The sequence below is a fragment of the Branchiostoma lanceolatum genome, chromosome 18 (genome assembly GCF_035083965.1).
Source record: "Branchiostoma lanceolatum isolate klBraLanc5 chromosome 18, klBraLanc5.hap2, whole genome shotgun sequence".
Lineage (NCBI taxonomy): Eukaryota > Metazoa > Chordata > Leptocardii > Amphioxiformes > Branchiostomatidae > Branchiostoma > Branchiostoma lanceolatum.
The window spans coordinates 7,289,346-7,302,716 of NC_089739.1; the positions used below are offsets into that span (position 1 = coordinate 7,289,346).

At 40.9% G+C, this 13,371-nt stretch overlaps 2 protein-coding genes and 1 long non-coding RNA gene across 3 annotated transcripts; all 3 read right to left on the bottom strand.

Annotated features, from left to right (window-relative positions):
- Positions 1-6,022: 6,022 nt before the first annotated feature.
- On the bottom strand, positions 6,023-7,813 carry LOC136424498 (uncharacterized). Its single transcript, XR_010753896.1, has 2 exons — positions 7,449-7,813; positions 6,023-7,109 (listed from the first exon to the last, which is right to left on the bottom strand). It is a non-coding gene; the product is annotated as an uncharacterized lncRNA (long non-coding RNA).
- Positions 7,814-8,120: 307 nt separating this feature from the next.
- LOC136424493 (polycystin-2-like) lies at positions 8,121-11,208 on the bottom strand. Its single transcript, XM_066413110.1, has 4 exons — positions 11,039-11,208; positions 10,342-10,578; positions 9,619-9,942; positions 8,121-9,091 (listed from the first exon to the last, which is right to left on the bottom strand). The coding sequence occupies exons 1-4, from the start codon at positions 11,106-11,108 to the stop codon at positions 8,313-8,315; spliced, it is 1,410 nt and encodes a 469-aa protein (XP_066269207.1). The 5' UTR covers positions 11,109-11,208; the 3' UTR covers positions 8,121-8,312.
- Positions 11,209-11,241: 33 nt separating this feature from the next.
- Positions 11,242-12,293, bottom strand: LOC136424677 (uncharacterized). The gene is made up of 3 exons (XM_066413303.1): positions 12,200-12,293; positions 11,477-11,713; positions 11,242-11,250 (listed from the first exon to the last, which is right to left on the bottom strand). The coding sequence occupies exons 1-3, from the start codon at positions 12,269-12,271 to the stop codon at positions 11,242-11,244; spliced, it is 318 nt and encodes a 105-aa protein (XP_066269400.1). The 5' UTR covers positions 12,272-12,293.
- Between the last annotated feature and the right edge of the window lie 1,078 nt (positions 12,294-13,371).

Sequence of the window (13,371 nt, forward strand, 5' to 3'; positions counted from 1 at the left end):
ACACGTGAACCTGGTTCACGCAGCTAGCTGACCCGATCACTTGTCACACCTTAAAAGGCATGAATAAGTGAACACATGGCAATTGGTCGGCGCCCATCCTAAAAACGGCGGAGTGGGTCACCTTACACTGCAATGCTCCGGCGAGGCGACTTATTGATTCACTGGTGCACCTGCCATTTGGAGCATCACACCAATAATACAGACACCGTAGCTCCTAAGGAGCCACACACAGACGCGAACTAAAACCCATTGGGACTATGCAGAAACGATACACTACTTTATCCTGTTTGATATCCAGCCAGTACATATCTGATTTCCAGTTTTGGACGAAAATAACCCTCGGGAGCCTATGAAACTCCACATTGATGGTGTCTTTAATGAGTTGTTTTAAAGTGGCAACCGTTGCTTTTGCGGCTGTTACTTTCCTTTCGAGGGACAGATGACATCTCTCTGACCAAAGCCGATATCTGACCATTGATACAATGTATGCGATAATTTCTTGTTTTCGCTTTGTTATTCCGCTGACTAATGACGGGTCTTCCAGTAGCACATATTTTTTCTGTATTTTGAAAGTGGAACACAACCACCTTCTTACAAAACCTTCGACCCAGCACCATACTTCCTCTGATTTAGTGCAGGAGAAAAATATATGTGGCAACGTTTCCTCTTTTCTGCAGTCTGGCCATTGGCATTTGTTGTCTCTTATGTAGCCCCAGGTATTGAGTAAACTGTTAGTTTTGACTATTTTATGTATGATTTTCCAGTTCAAATCGTTGATGAAATTTGGCAACATGTCACTTTGCACTATCTTCCATAATTTTTGCCATTCTCTGGAGGGATTTTGATCCACGATTCTAGGCTTAATAGATGCCCTTCCAATCATGATATCATAAAGCTTTGATAAATCCGCTTTTCTCCAATCAAATGCTTTATTTGTTCTATTAACAGATTCAACGAGAGTTTTCAAAGAGTTTTGTATGGGAGGCCATTCAACAGTATGAGGAGCCAAATTAGACCATTCAGCGTAACCAAGTCTTTTCAGGAATAAACCTAACCAATATTGTCCTAAGATCTTCCATGCTATTGTATCAGCATTTAACAATTCTTTAAAAGTCAGAATAAACATACACGTTGCTTTCTCCTGTGCATTGACAACACCATAGCCTCCTTGTTCCTTAGCTAAATAAAAGGTTTCTTTCTTCACTTGCTGCGCTTTTCCACCCCACATAAATGTGAAAGTGGCCTTTTCAATTACTTTAGCGTATCTTGCTGGCATTCTAAAAACAGGGGCTATATACCAGAGACCTGGAGAGGCAAGAGTGTTCAAAATTACAGTTCGTCCTTGAAAGGACAAGTTGTTTCCATCCCATTTTTCCAGTGTTTCTACAAATTTTGAAGTTCTATGTTTCCAATTTATGTTTATAATTCTGTCATTCCCAAAGAAACCACCTAATAGCTTTATAGAAGTCGAAGTCCATCTTTTAATAGCAACTGGCTTATCTTTCCTACCTTTCCATTTACCCAACCAAAGAGCTTCTGTTTTTCCTTTATTTAGCTTTGCCCCTGTTCCTTTCTCGTATACGCTGATTACATCAAATAATTTGAAAATGGAACCATTTGTTGTAAGAATACCATTGGTATCGTCTGCATACATTGATAGTTTTTTCTCACTGCCATTTGGTAGTGTCACACCTTTTATTTCCTTGTCATTCCGGATCATACACGCAAGGGGCTCCAACGCAATGATGTATAATAATGGAGACATAGAACATCCTTGTCTAACTCCTCTTGAAAAAAGTATGTCATCAGATAAGAAGCCATTGACCGAAATCTTACAGTAAGCCTTGTTGTATAGAGTTTGAACACTATTACGAAAAAATATTCCAAACCCCATTTTTTGCAAAACTTTATCGAGATACTTATGGTTTACACGATCGAAAGCTTTCTCTTGATCGAGTGACATAAATACTGCTTCAGAGTTTTTACTGTTAATGTATTGTGCAAGATCTCTAAAATCCAAAAGGTTGTCTGTAATTTTCCTTCCTGGAACAGAGCATGTTTGGTCTTCATGAATTACAAATTTCAAAGCGTGTTTAAGGCGATTTGTAAGAGCTCGAGACAAAATTTTATAGTCAACATTTAGTAAGGAGATTGGTCTTTTATTCTTCACCTCTAATGGATCGCCAACCTTATTGATTAAAGTTATTACCCCTCCTCGTTGAGAAGTTGACAATTCCTCCTCCTCCAACCCTTCATTTAAAACGTCGACAAGATGTTTACCGATCAATGGCCAAAAATGAACGTAAAATTCTTTGGGAAGTCCATCTTCCCCTGGGGTTTTATTATTGCTTAAATCTTTCAAAGCTTTTAAATAATCAACACTTGTAAGTGGCTTCTCAAGAATATTCATTATTTCAGGAGGCAAGGTTGCGTCAATTTGCTCTAAGAGTTTTTCTTGACAATCTACATCTATTTCTCCTTCCGAAAATAATGCTGTATAAAAGAGGTCAAAAACTTCCATAATTCCTTCCTGAGATTTAACAATATTGCCATCTTTGTCCCTTATTTCTTCTATTATTTTCTTTTTACCCCTCTTAATCTCCTTATTTAGAAAAAAAGCAGTGGGTTTTTCCCCCTTTTCTATCCATTGTACTCTAGATCTAATTTTCACACCTTCTTCTTCCTTATTTAGTATATTATTCAGTTTTTCCTTGGCTCTTGCCAATTCCATCGCAGTGGCTATTGTTGAGCTTGGCAGAGATGAGTTGAAAGTAAGATAATCGATCTGTTTTGTTAATTCATCCTTCTGCTGTCGCCTTTCTTTCGCTATTCTACACGAGTGTTCGATAATCATTCTCTTTATTTTTCGTTTTGTCTCGTCCCACCACTCTCTCTCATTCACAAAATATGGTTTTAATAGACACCAGAAGTGGAAAGCCTCTACGAAATTTTGCTGGAAGATACTGTCTTTAAGGATAGATGTGTTCATTTTCCAGACTCCTGGACCACACTGTTGCTTGGGAACAATACTCCCAAGTTGAATTTTAACCCCGTCATGGTCAGAGAAAGGGACCGGCAAGAAAGTAAATGCATGAACTTGAATCCCGTTGGAACAATAGAACCTATCTAATCGAGTTTGAATAGAACACATTCTGTTTCGCCATGTATATCTTCTTTCAATAGGATTCATACATCTCCACATGTCAGAAATTTGAAATTGATAACATAAAGATTCCATCTCCTTTTTACCAAAAGTACCATTAGATGGATTCCCTCCAACTTTATCCAAAGCCGTGTTTTCAACAAAATTGAAATCACCACAAAGGATTAAATTGGTATTGTGTTGACAGCCACTCCAAGGAGTATGGCAAGTCTTACTACGACCCTGTAAATACGTTGGGAGATCCTTGAGAAACTTTCTCCTTTCAACAGGATCAGTAGGAGCATATACATTACACAGTTTGAGTTCATCTTTACCATTGCAAATATCACACGCAATCAACCTACCATTCTGGTCTTTAATGGCATTTGTGTATGTCCACATTGTATTTGGCGAAAACAGTATACCTACCCCACACGTATTAGACTTCCCAGGGTTCCAAATAGCATTGCCCCCCCATTGTTTAGTCCACGTTCGTTGCTCCATATTAGTGTACACATGACATTCCTGTAAACAAATGATATCAACTTTCTGTTCTTTCATGTAATTGTAAATTCTTCTTCTAATGGTGTCGTCCCTCATTCCATTAACATTTAGAGTGATAATTTGTAGAGCCATAATAGCTAAACAAAGAAATGGGAGAAGGCTATACAGAAGTGGCTTTAATTTGTCTAAAAAACCATTTAGAAAGAGAGATTAAATAAACCAAGACTCTAGGTCTGTGACTTTTCTACGCAGGACCTCCTCTGGGTGTTGCACACATATGTGTGAAGCCCATTCGGAGGGGGACTTACTGAGGTGGTCACAAGACGGGGACACACATTTCAAGTCAATTGGTTTACACTTATGGTGTACTTTGTTGTGATTTGAGAACTTTTTATAGTGACAGTGGAAACCTCTGCTACTACACGGCCTTTCCTTGCAACTCACTTCGACGTCGTTTTTTACAATTTTGCTCTTTGAGAGTTTTTCTTTTGCTTTATTGATCAAAGCTGTATTATCTACCGGTAGTTTCTTTTTTGGAGCATGGGCAACTGTTTCCTCGCTAGAGTCAGTGACGGGACGAGATCTTTTATTGGAGTGTATCTTCCATGGGGCTTCCATGTCAACATCATTTTCGGCATTAGGAGTCTGTTCTTGGCTGCCTGTACCTACGTTTGGAGAATATGAGGGCGAATTGTCGCCCTTTCTCTCAGAAGCTGGCACCTTTCTTCTAGCCGGGACTGACTTCTCACTTTCTTTGTGTTCACGTTTCTCTTTCTTTTGCGCTTCTTGGCTTTCACTTGATGATTCAGAAGTGAAAGGTTCAATATGGTCAGAAGGCTTCTGGTCTGAAGCTGGCACCTTTCTTCTAGCCGGGACTGACTTCTCACTTTCTTTGCGTTCACGTTTCTCTTTCTTTTGCGCTTCTTGGCTTTCACTTGATGATTCAGAAGTGAAAGGTTCAATATGGTCAGAAGGCTTCTGGTCTTCTACACTGTCTGGGTCATTTATACTCTCACTTTCCTCGTCATCTTTTATTTCTCCATCTTCGATATCTTCACTATTCTTTTTTGCTTTCTCAAAACATGACATGCATACAATTTTCTCGTTGGTGGCACAACCATCACAACCCTCCATTTTACCATCACCTGTCTTTATCTCTTCTTTACAATCACCACACTCCGTCTTTTCGCTGACACTGACAGCATATTCGCAATTGCAATTCAGACAATGGATGAATGTTTCATCTACTTCTTTTGCATTGGAGCTTTTTTCCTCTGAGTGTACAACTATCTTTTCAGAAGTACTAGCAGTTACATCTACATGTTCATCTGAAGATTTGTCATTTTTCTTTTCGCTGTCATTCTTTACCTGTTCTGTAGCATTACTCGGACTTGTCCAGTTATTGCCCGGTGAAATTACTCTGGCATAGGACTTTGGACAGTTTTTGAAGGTGTGACCCTCATCGTTACATACTGTACATTTAATCTCTTTATCGCATTCAGAAGCTACATGACCAAAGTCAAGGCATTTGTTGCACTTCTTGTACGGACATTGAGCGAAGTAATGATCATTTTCGCCACATTTATTGCATACTTGCTGCTGTCCCATGTATCTAACCCAAATAATGGCGTTACCAATCCGCAGGCCGTTTGGGATGTTCTTCTCAAGTTCCATGCGGTATTGACGCACCCCTTTTTTGATCTTATCAAAGGGGGGCGGATAGGTGGGGCATTTTGCCATGTTTATTCTACCATATCTTGACAAGGTAGCCTGTAGGACTCCCTCGTCCAAATAGGCAGGGACATTGAGACACGTTACATATGTTCCCAGGCCGTAACCTGTAACATTGACCTGATCAAAAGTGGACCTGATCTTGATAGTGGCTTCCTGTTTTTTAGCAAGACTGGCAAACGTCACTTCGAACGTATTTTTATTGATGGACCTTACTGTATCTATATCATAGGCCACATCAACACCTTGCATGTTCTGGAATATCTCGAGAAATTCCTGTGTAGAGATAGGTTCATCTTGCTCGAACCTGTAAGTGACAGACTTCTGGAAAAGGTCCGAGGTCACAGGAACCATTTTCCAGAAAATCTTAGAAAACTGTCCAAACTGAAAAAAAGACTTGAAAAAATGCGCTAATCACAAAGCTGATTCAGTAATACAGCAAATGTAATTAAGCTATCAATGAATTCGACAAATTATTAAAGAGTGCAATTATCCAACACTCAGCTCGCCGCAACCACGTGGAGACAAATTCTCCGCTAACTTCGTGTCGCTTGCGACTAAACTTGCACAAATTAATGACTCCTAAAGCAGCGTTATATTTAAATCGCTCGGTGCGCGGAAATACTTTCGCGCACAAAGCATCAATCAAATCAAACAGTCAAAATCAAACTCGGTATACTTAGAGAACACTCGGCGCGCAATAATAATGGGGAACCAACTTGCTCCTCCTAAGCGCAGCGCACGAAGTCAATTCTAAAGAATTATTAAGCAATACTCACTGAATACTTGGAAACTGCAAATGACACGCGCTGAAAACCAACTCAGAGACCAGCAAAAATAAAATAAAACTCAGCACATGTTACATGTGCTAAACAAAATGGCGGACTCGGACGTTTCTGCTTCGTCACTCTGCCGCAAAAGATGCCGGTTGTCTCGTCGTCGTCTCGCAGTTCCACTCGGGAAGGAATAGGCGGAATAACTAGATATCTAAAGGAAATTAACTTATCCGTGCACAGGTGGAAATTGTTTACCCTACATTGTGATTATTTATGAAGAAGAAACAATGAAGAAATCAATACTCAAGTCACCACTCCTGGATGTTCCCGTCGAGTGGTACCTTCTCCCGAAGAACGAGCCTGTCAATCCATGACAAGCGTAGAAGTCCGGAAAGCCCGTCCTCAGCAAAGGTTTTCCGTTATGACACGAGTACAGACTGACTTGTCACTCTACACTATGATTCATGCCGATTTAAGATACACGTGCACTACTTCCACAGGATGTATATTTCACTTGTGGTCCAGACACAAAATAGACCATTTGGGTAAATTATGTTGATGAGCATCTGTAACACAGGTGATCATCATTAAGGTTGAATATATCTATTATTATTCTGGTAAATCATGAAGATTGTACAGTACTTCTTTACAGATTTTGTTTCCAAAGCACTCATATTCAAGTTTCCGTAAGAGATAATGACAGATATATTTATAACGTATGAAGCTCATGGGAATTCATTTTACAGTTGTTAGTTCATAGAGGTACGGTATTTCTATGTTTTTACCTCTATAAAATGGACTCCGATAAGCTTCTGCACTGGTCCCCGCAGCAGGAGGAAGATGTCGTCTCTGTGATTCTTTGAACTTCTGCCCCTGTCCCCCCAGCAGAAGGAAGATGCCGGCCGGCTCTGGCCTTGGGTTCACCCAGACAAGCTCGGCGACCAGCACTGCAGAAACTGGGGAAAGGAACTATAACTCACCTTACCATAGTTTTTAACATCATTTACTACTGACATTAGACAATAATTAAACATGAAACATCCGTGACACCTTCACGGCCAGATGATGATGGGACAATAACAACAACAGTAGAAGAACAACAAACTCCTCTCCCCTGCCTCATGATATATTTACGAAACGAGCCAGTAACTGTTAAACGAGCCAGTAAAAGGCGCCGAACATCCTTGAAACGTAAAGGCGGACAACCACAAATCGTTCTAAACATACAAAATAAGACATCCACAACAACTGACATTGCATTAGCATTGACATAACCGAAACAACAAGATACATACCTGCATACCTGGTCCTCTAAACTTGCACCGAAAAGCCGCGGAATCGAGAAATCCTGTCTGAGACGTGCACAGGTAACACACGTCTGCGGACTCACCTGAGCTTAACGTCAACAAACCTGAACTTTCTGACCTTTAACCTTAAGTTCACTATGGTACCTGATACACACATAATGTCGCGGTATGTTTGACGTACTGTCAAGTACGTTTGCAGATGACTCTCATTTAGTATGAAAGCTCTTGCTGGGTGGGGGCGGTAATTGTCGGGCACGTCTGTGATCATTACCTTCGCCGAGAAGGTTATGTTTTGGGTAGCGTTTGTATATGTGTATGTGTGTATGTAAATGACCAGCATAACTCAAGAAGACTTTGGACAACTTCTGTCATTTGGTAGAAAATATGATCAACTGGTATGATTTATAATCGATGAGAAACACTCATGATACGTCAGTCAAGAATCATTTGGCTAAGGTATGAGGTCGTGGAACTCTAGTTTATCATTGATATCATGATACAAATAATGACGATCAAAATCGAATGACTAACAATAGAAGGCATGATTACATTTCCCATGATTTATTCGCAAATATCATGCATATATACATTGACCACTTCTAGGAAACAAGGCCTACCGAAGGCAAATCTTTAAAAAATGTGAGATACATTGGTGCTTCCAATATTTCTTAATTAAATGGCAAACTCAGTGATCTGCTCAAGTTTTCATCCAATATTTCTATAAATCGTCACGAATCAATGTTAGATTAATTACTAAATCTCACCACAACACAAGGCTCAATACTATACCAGTTAACGGTTACCTAAAGCTAAAGGAGAACATGATCATATAGATGATGGAGAAATAGTTACTCAAACAATGTTTAGTTCACTTAAGCCACGATCTATCTTAGGAATGATATCTGTAGAAAAGCTCCTTTCCATCTTAGGTTTGTTTCTCGTGGCTTTGAACGAAGCGCCTTTGATTTTCTCTACCGCCTCTGATGCAGTTTCCTTTAAGAAGGCAGTGAACCTGAGATCGTACGGGTTCACCGACCAGTCTCCGGTCTCATACACATCGAAAAGGATCACCATGAAAATACTCAGCAGAAGAAACTGCATGACAACCTGATACAAGAAGAAAATCATCGGGCCGAGTATTCTATGGCCCGAGGACAGGGCGTCGAAGTCAAAACTACCCATCATCATCAGAAGAAGGCTTTGAAGACTGGAGCTTATGTTCTTGTAATCGTTGCTACTTGCGCCTAAGACCAAAGCCATCATTAGGATAAAAGCCAGGAGAATGATAGCTACAGAAACCATGAAGTATGTGAGGGGCTTGAGGGATTTCCTCATCGTCATGGACAAGGCGTACACGTGCGAGTTGAAGCGGAGAAGGCGGATGAACTTTAAGGTAGCGCAACAGATGAGGAAACTTTGCAGGTAGGTGGAGAGTTGTAACCAGCTGACGGCACTTTTGTACAGATGGAAGACAGAGTTGCCGTTCTGTCGTTGTTCTGCCACCTCGTCTATGATGCCTTGAGTGTAGAAGTAGATGACCAGGGTGGAGAACCCGATGGTGATGACTAGCAGCTCTACCCAGCTCCAGAACTCGCAGAGATACTCAAGAGGCCGAGACAGCAAAGACTTTCCTGGGGACCAATGAAATACTGGCAATCAGAAATTGCAGACACCACCCTCTTAACGGGAAGCACCCTCTGGCGTAACATAGAGAAACTGCACTGCAGAAACAATAGCCTGGCGTCAATCCTGTTCTAGCTCTGATTCGCTTTTCCGATTGCTTCCCCTTGCCAAATACTCCGAATTCTGAGCTAGAATAGGATGAATGCCAGGCAACAAGGAACACAGTCAGACAGACAGGCAGTTAGGCAGACACACATACAAGCCAAAAGAACACAGCACTCAAGGTGAATCGATAATATGAGCCTACATAATGTAACAAAGATGACATCTACTATTTCTAGTTTTGTTTGTAGCAGAGAAGCGGTAAGGAAAAATTATCTTAGTTTGCACAGAAAACAACATTTGAATTTCACTCATCTTTACGAAGTGTGAATTTAACGCAAAACACTAGAAGATAAATTAAGGCACTAGAAGTTAAAGCAAAACGCTGGAAGAAAAAGCAAGACACTTGAAGATAAAGCAATTGAAGAACTACCTTCACGAAGTGTGAAGTACAAAAGAAATAGCGCCAGCACCCCCCTCAGGACCAGTAGTAAGATGACGTCATCTTGGATGAGCCGCACGGTTCCAATCTCCGAACTTTTGTAAGCTGATCCGAGATTGGTGAATTCCACAGCCAATGACACGACGGAAAACAAGTTGACGTGCGGGTTGTACAGGATAAGCTCGATGAAGAGTGCCCGGGTGTTTTCGTCCAACCAGCCGTGCTCTTGTAGGGTGCTTGAGTCATTCGTAGTTCCAAGCCAGGTGACGTAGCCACCGCCAATGTAGGAGCCATGCGTGCCGAAGTACGGAACATCTGTATCAAAGGAAATGGCAATTTGTTGAGTCAATTATGTCAAGAACAACAAATACATTATTTATTACTTGTAGACTAAAATCGCCAATATAATCCTAGCATCTGCTTTTGGAGAACACAAGATAGAGAAACTAGAAGTTCTGCTGCAGTCACCAAGAGAAAACCAACATCTATATATTTCTTTGAAGGGTGGAGACCTACTGTGACCACATACATATACATGTACCTGACTTAGCAGATATCCATCCATAGTTTATTGAGTCATACTACTCAACTACAAACAAACACCGTTAAAACTTATACCAGAAACATAAGCTTCTTAATGATGGTAAAATAGCAATCTAGTATGACAGGTAATGAACTTGTAGACATGTCTGATGTGAAAAAAAAAGAACAAACCGTCCGTGAGTGAAACAGATGTGTACGTCCAAGGGTTCCTGTCACCATCACAGTTATATAATCCAGGAGGTCTCTGAGCGCTGGGAGAATCGCAGCTCCCGGTCGCATTGTTGGCTGTTGTGTTCTCGGGAGCCCACCGCAAAGTGTAGTTCTGTGTATCCGCCATATGGTTGGAGTACTCCACGATGCACCGTGACGTCACGTTCATCATCTGTTTGGGCGGCGCACAGTGTTGTCCTAGAAATGACATTCACAAAACTTTCAATGCAGGAAAGTTATAGTTCAAAACATTACTGTAACACGTATAACAAAGTTCTTTGTACATGGGCAAGTGTTTTTTCACACCGACGTTTCGTTGGCCGTCTGTCACCTTCCTCAAGGTATACTAGTAATCATGACTGGTTGATTTTGCACTGCAGTTATAGGTGTCGCTGTTTACAGATGCGGTCCCAAACGTAATTGCATACTAGTATACATAGTTGGTGTGAGTTGATGTGGTGTTTATAATGCAGTCCCAAACGTAAAGGATTGTATTATATGCTTAAATGTTGTCATGGTGCAAAACAACAGAATAACATATTCACAAAATCATTAGAAGACATTAGAAATCATTGGATGATCATTGGAAGACAACGGCAAACATCGTTGAGATCATTACAAATCATCATGAGACCACAGGTTAATCTTTAAAGCTCACCTGGTTTAAGTCGCATCTGCCGAAGCTGTACATGACCGAGTGGAAATGTGACCATGTCGCTAAGTAGCATGACGTCAGGAGTCAGCCTGCCGTTGTACCAGCTTCCCGTGCGGAGGGCGGGCAGCAATCCGGTCGTTATCCACGTCCAAAACGACGAAATGTCTTGGATCTGACAGGAATAGACATATTAGGTTATTTTGATATCAATTTATCTAAAAAGAAAAAGTCGTTGACTTTGCCTATTGGGTCTTACGGTTTTTTTATGGCATACAAACAACCAAACAACAAAATGGCCGGTTAGCTATAAAGCTATACTATATGCATTCCTCTACCCTTTGCTACAAGTAGAGGTTCTTTGTACACAAGCTGACATTATATTAAGGTGCGTATGACGATACTATTATATGGGTCCAAAGATATGTAGATATTTGACAATACCTCATAGAAGCCAATGTCACCAGCACCAAGGATCTGCCTTTCCACACTCTGGGTCATGTAGAAAGCCATGGGGCTTCGTTCCCCGTAGGAGGCCGCCATGATCACGGCGATGAAGAGACCGAACACCAGGACCTCCAGAACAGCCGCGCGCCTCTTGCGTCTCTCTGCGCTCTTCTGCCGCTGTTCAGCCAGGGCGGATTCGTCTGGTGGTGAGTCGGAACGGCCAGTTTCGGAAATCTGTCATAGGAAAATGAAATAAGCTGCATTTAGATGTCAGAAAGGTATACTTACATAGTATATGCATTTCCTATTTAGATGATTCGTTTCCTCAGGCGATAATCTGTCAGCGATTTTCTCCAGTGAGAAACCTTACACTGTACTGTATTGCACTGAGTCATGATCTGAATATGTGTTGTTCTAGCCTTCTTCGCAAACCTTCCAGGCGCATGGAAATGATCTCCAACGGAATAAGAGAACCTGGCCCATGTTGAAGATCGCAAATCAGCGCTACCCCAAAATCAAACGTCTGCAAAGCCAAAGGAGGCTAATTGTTACACACTATATCACTCCGAACGACTAAATGTCACTTCTAAATCATTCATACCTAACACGTCACATCTGGGCTGATCTTGTGGCGGGCACAACCATTGCAATGATTCTAGCAGTGTGAATTATTAGAGATATCACAGTTATCAATGAACTACTTCAGTACGAGTGACACACCTCTATCGTCTGCGCACCCAGAGTGGACGGCCTCTCCCTCCAGACGTACTGACTCCACCCTGATGCTGACATCCACGGCACGGGTGTTTTTGTCACCGTCTAGAAACGATAAAGGACAAAGGTCCCAACAACATGGTTCACGTCACATATAACCGTTCTTTACGGTGGTAATTGGTCAATCATATGACAAGTGTAAGACGTGGTTTTCATGACTTCTAACTATAAGGAAGTACAGTTTTCATACGATGTTTTAAGGCTTTGAAAATATCGGAACACCTGAAATCCATACAATGTAAGACACAAGAAGATAAACAAGACACTATAAGATAAACACGACATTAGAAGATAAAATAAGACGCTAGCTATAGAGTACAAAAACAAGACATTAGAAGATAGCGCAGAAAACAAGATACTAGATGGGCCAAAAATAGTTACTGAAGCAACTGGATAAAATTTTGAAACAGTCAAACGTTTCAGACAACATCCACTGTCTTTCGTCAGTGACTAAAGATAGGACTGGGAAACCAGGTTTTGTACCAATGTCTAACCTTCATTAACGTAAGATAAAAGTAAAGGTAAAGCATAACGTAATATACTAGATGATAAAGCAAGACATTATAAGGTCAAGAAAGACACTTGCAGATATATCAAGCAAGACACTTTAAGATGACGCACCATATCCTTGGAGTCGTTCGTCTGTTTGCCGGACTGAAGATACTCCTCATCAGACTGTGGCGGTTCTGCTGGAGGATCATCATCTTCAACAGGTGTCTGTTTTAGTTTGAAATTTCATTAATCAAACATCATGACTTGTGGAATTCAACAAGGCATTCAGAGATAGCAGACTTAATCCCCTCAGAGGCTAAGATAAGACAGACTCTCTCATGAGTGTAAACGCCCTCTGGCACAACATACAGATACTGCGCGCATTGTTGAAAAATACTCAGGCAAACAGACAAACATACTAGTAATAGATAGCTGACTCATGATTGTAAGTTGAGGTGATTTTACCTCATTAGAATCACCATTTATCGAAGAACGGGTCAACAGTCCAATATTATGAAACAATACCGTACGCGCGCGCAAAGACTTTGCCATTACTGAAAATAGACATGTAGATGAATATATAGATATATGATGTATGTTTACTATGGAAATAATATGATACCTTG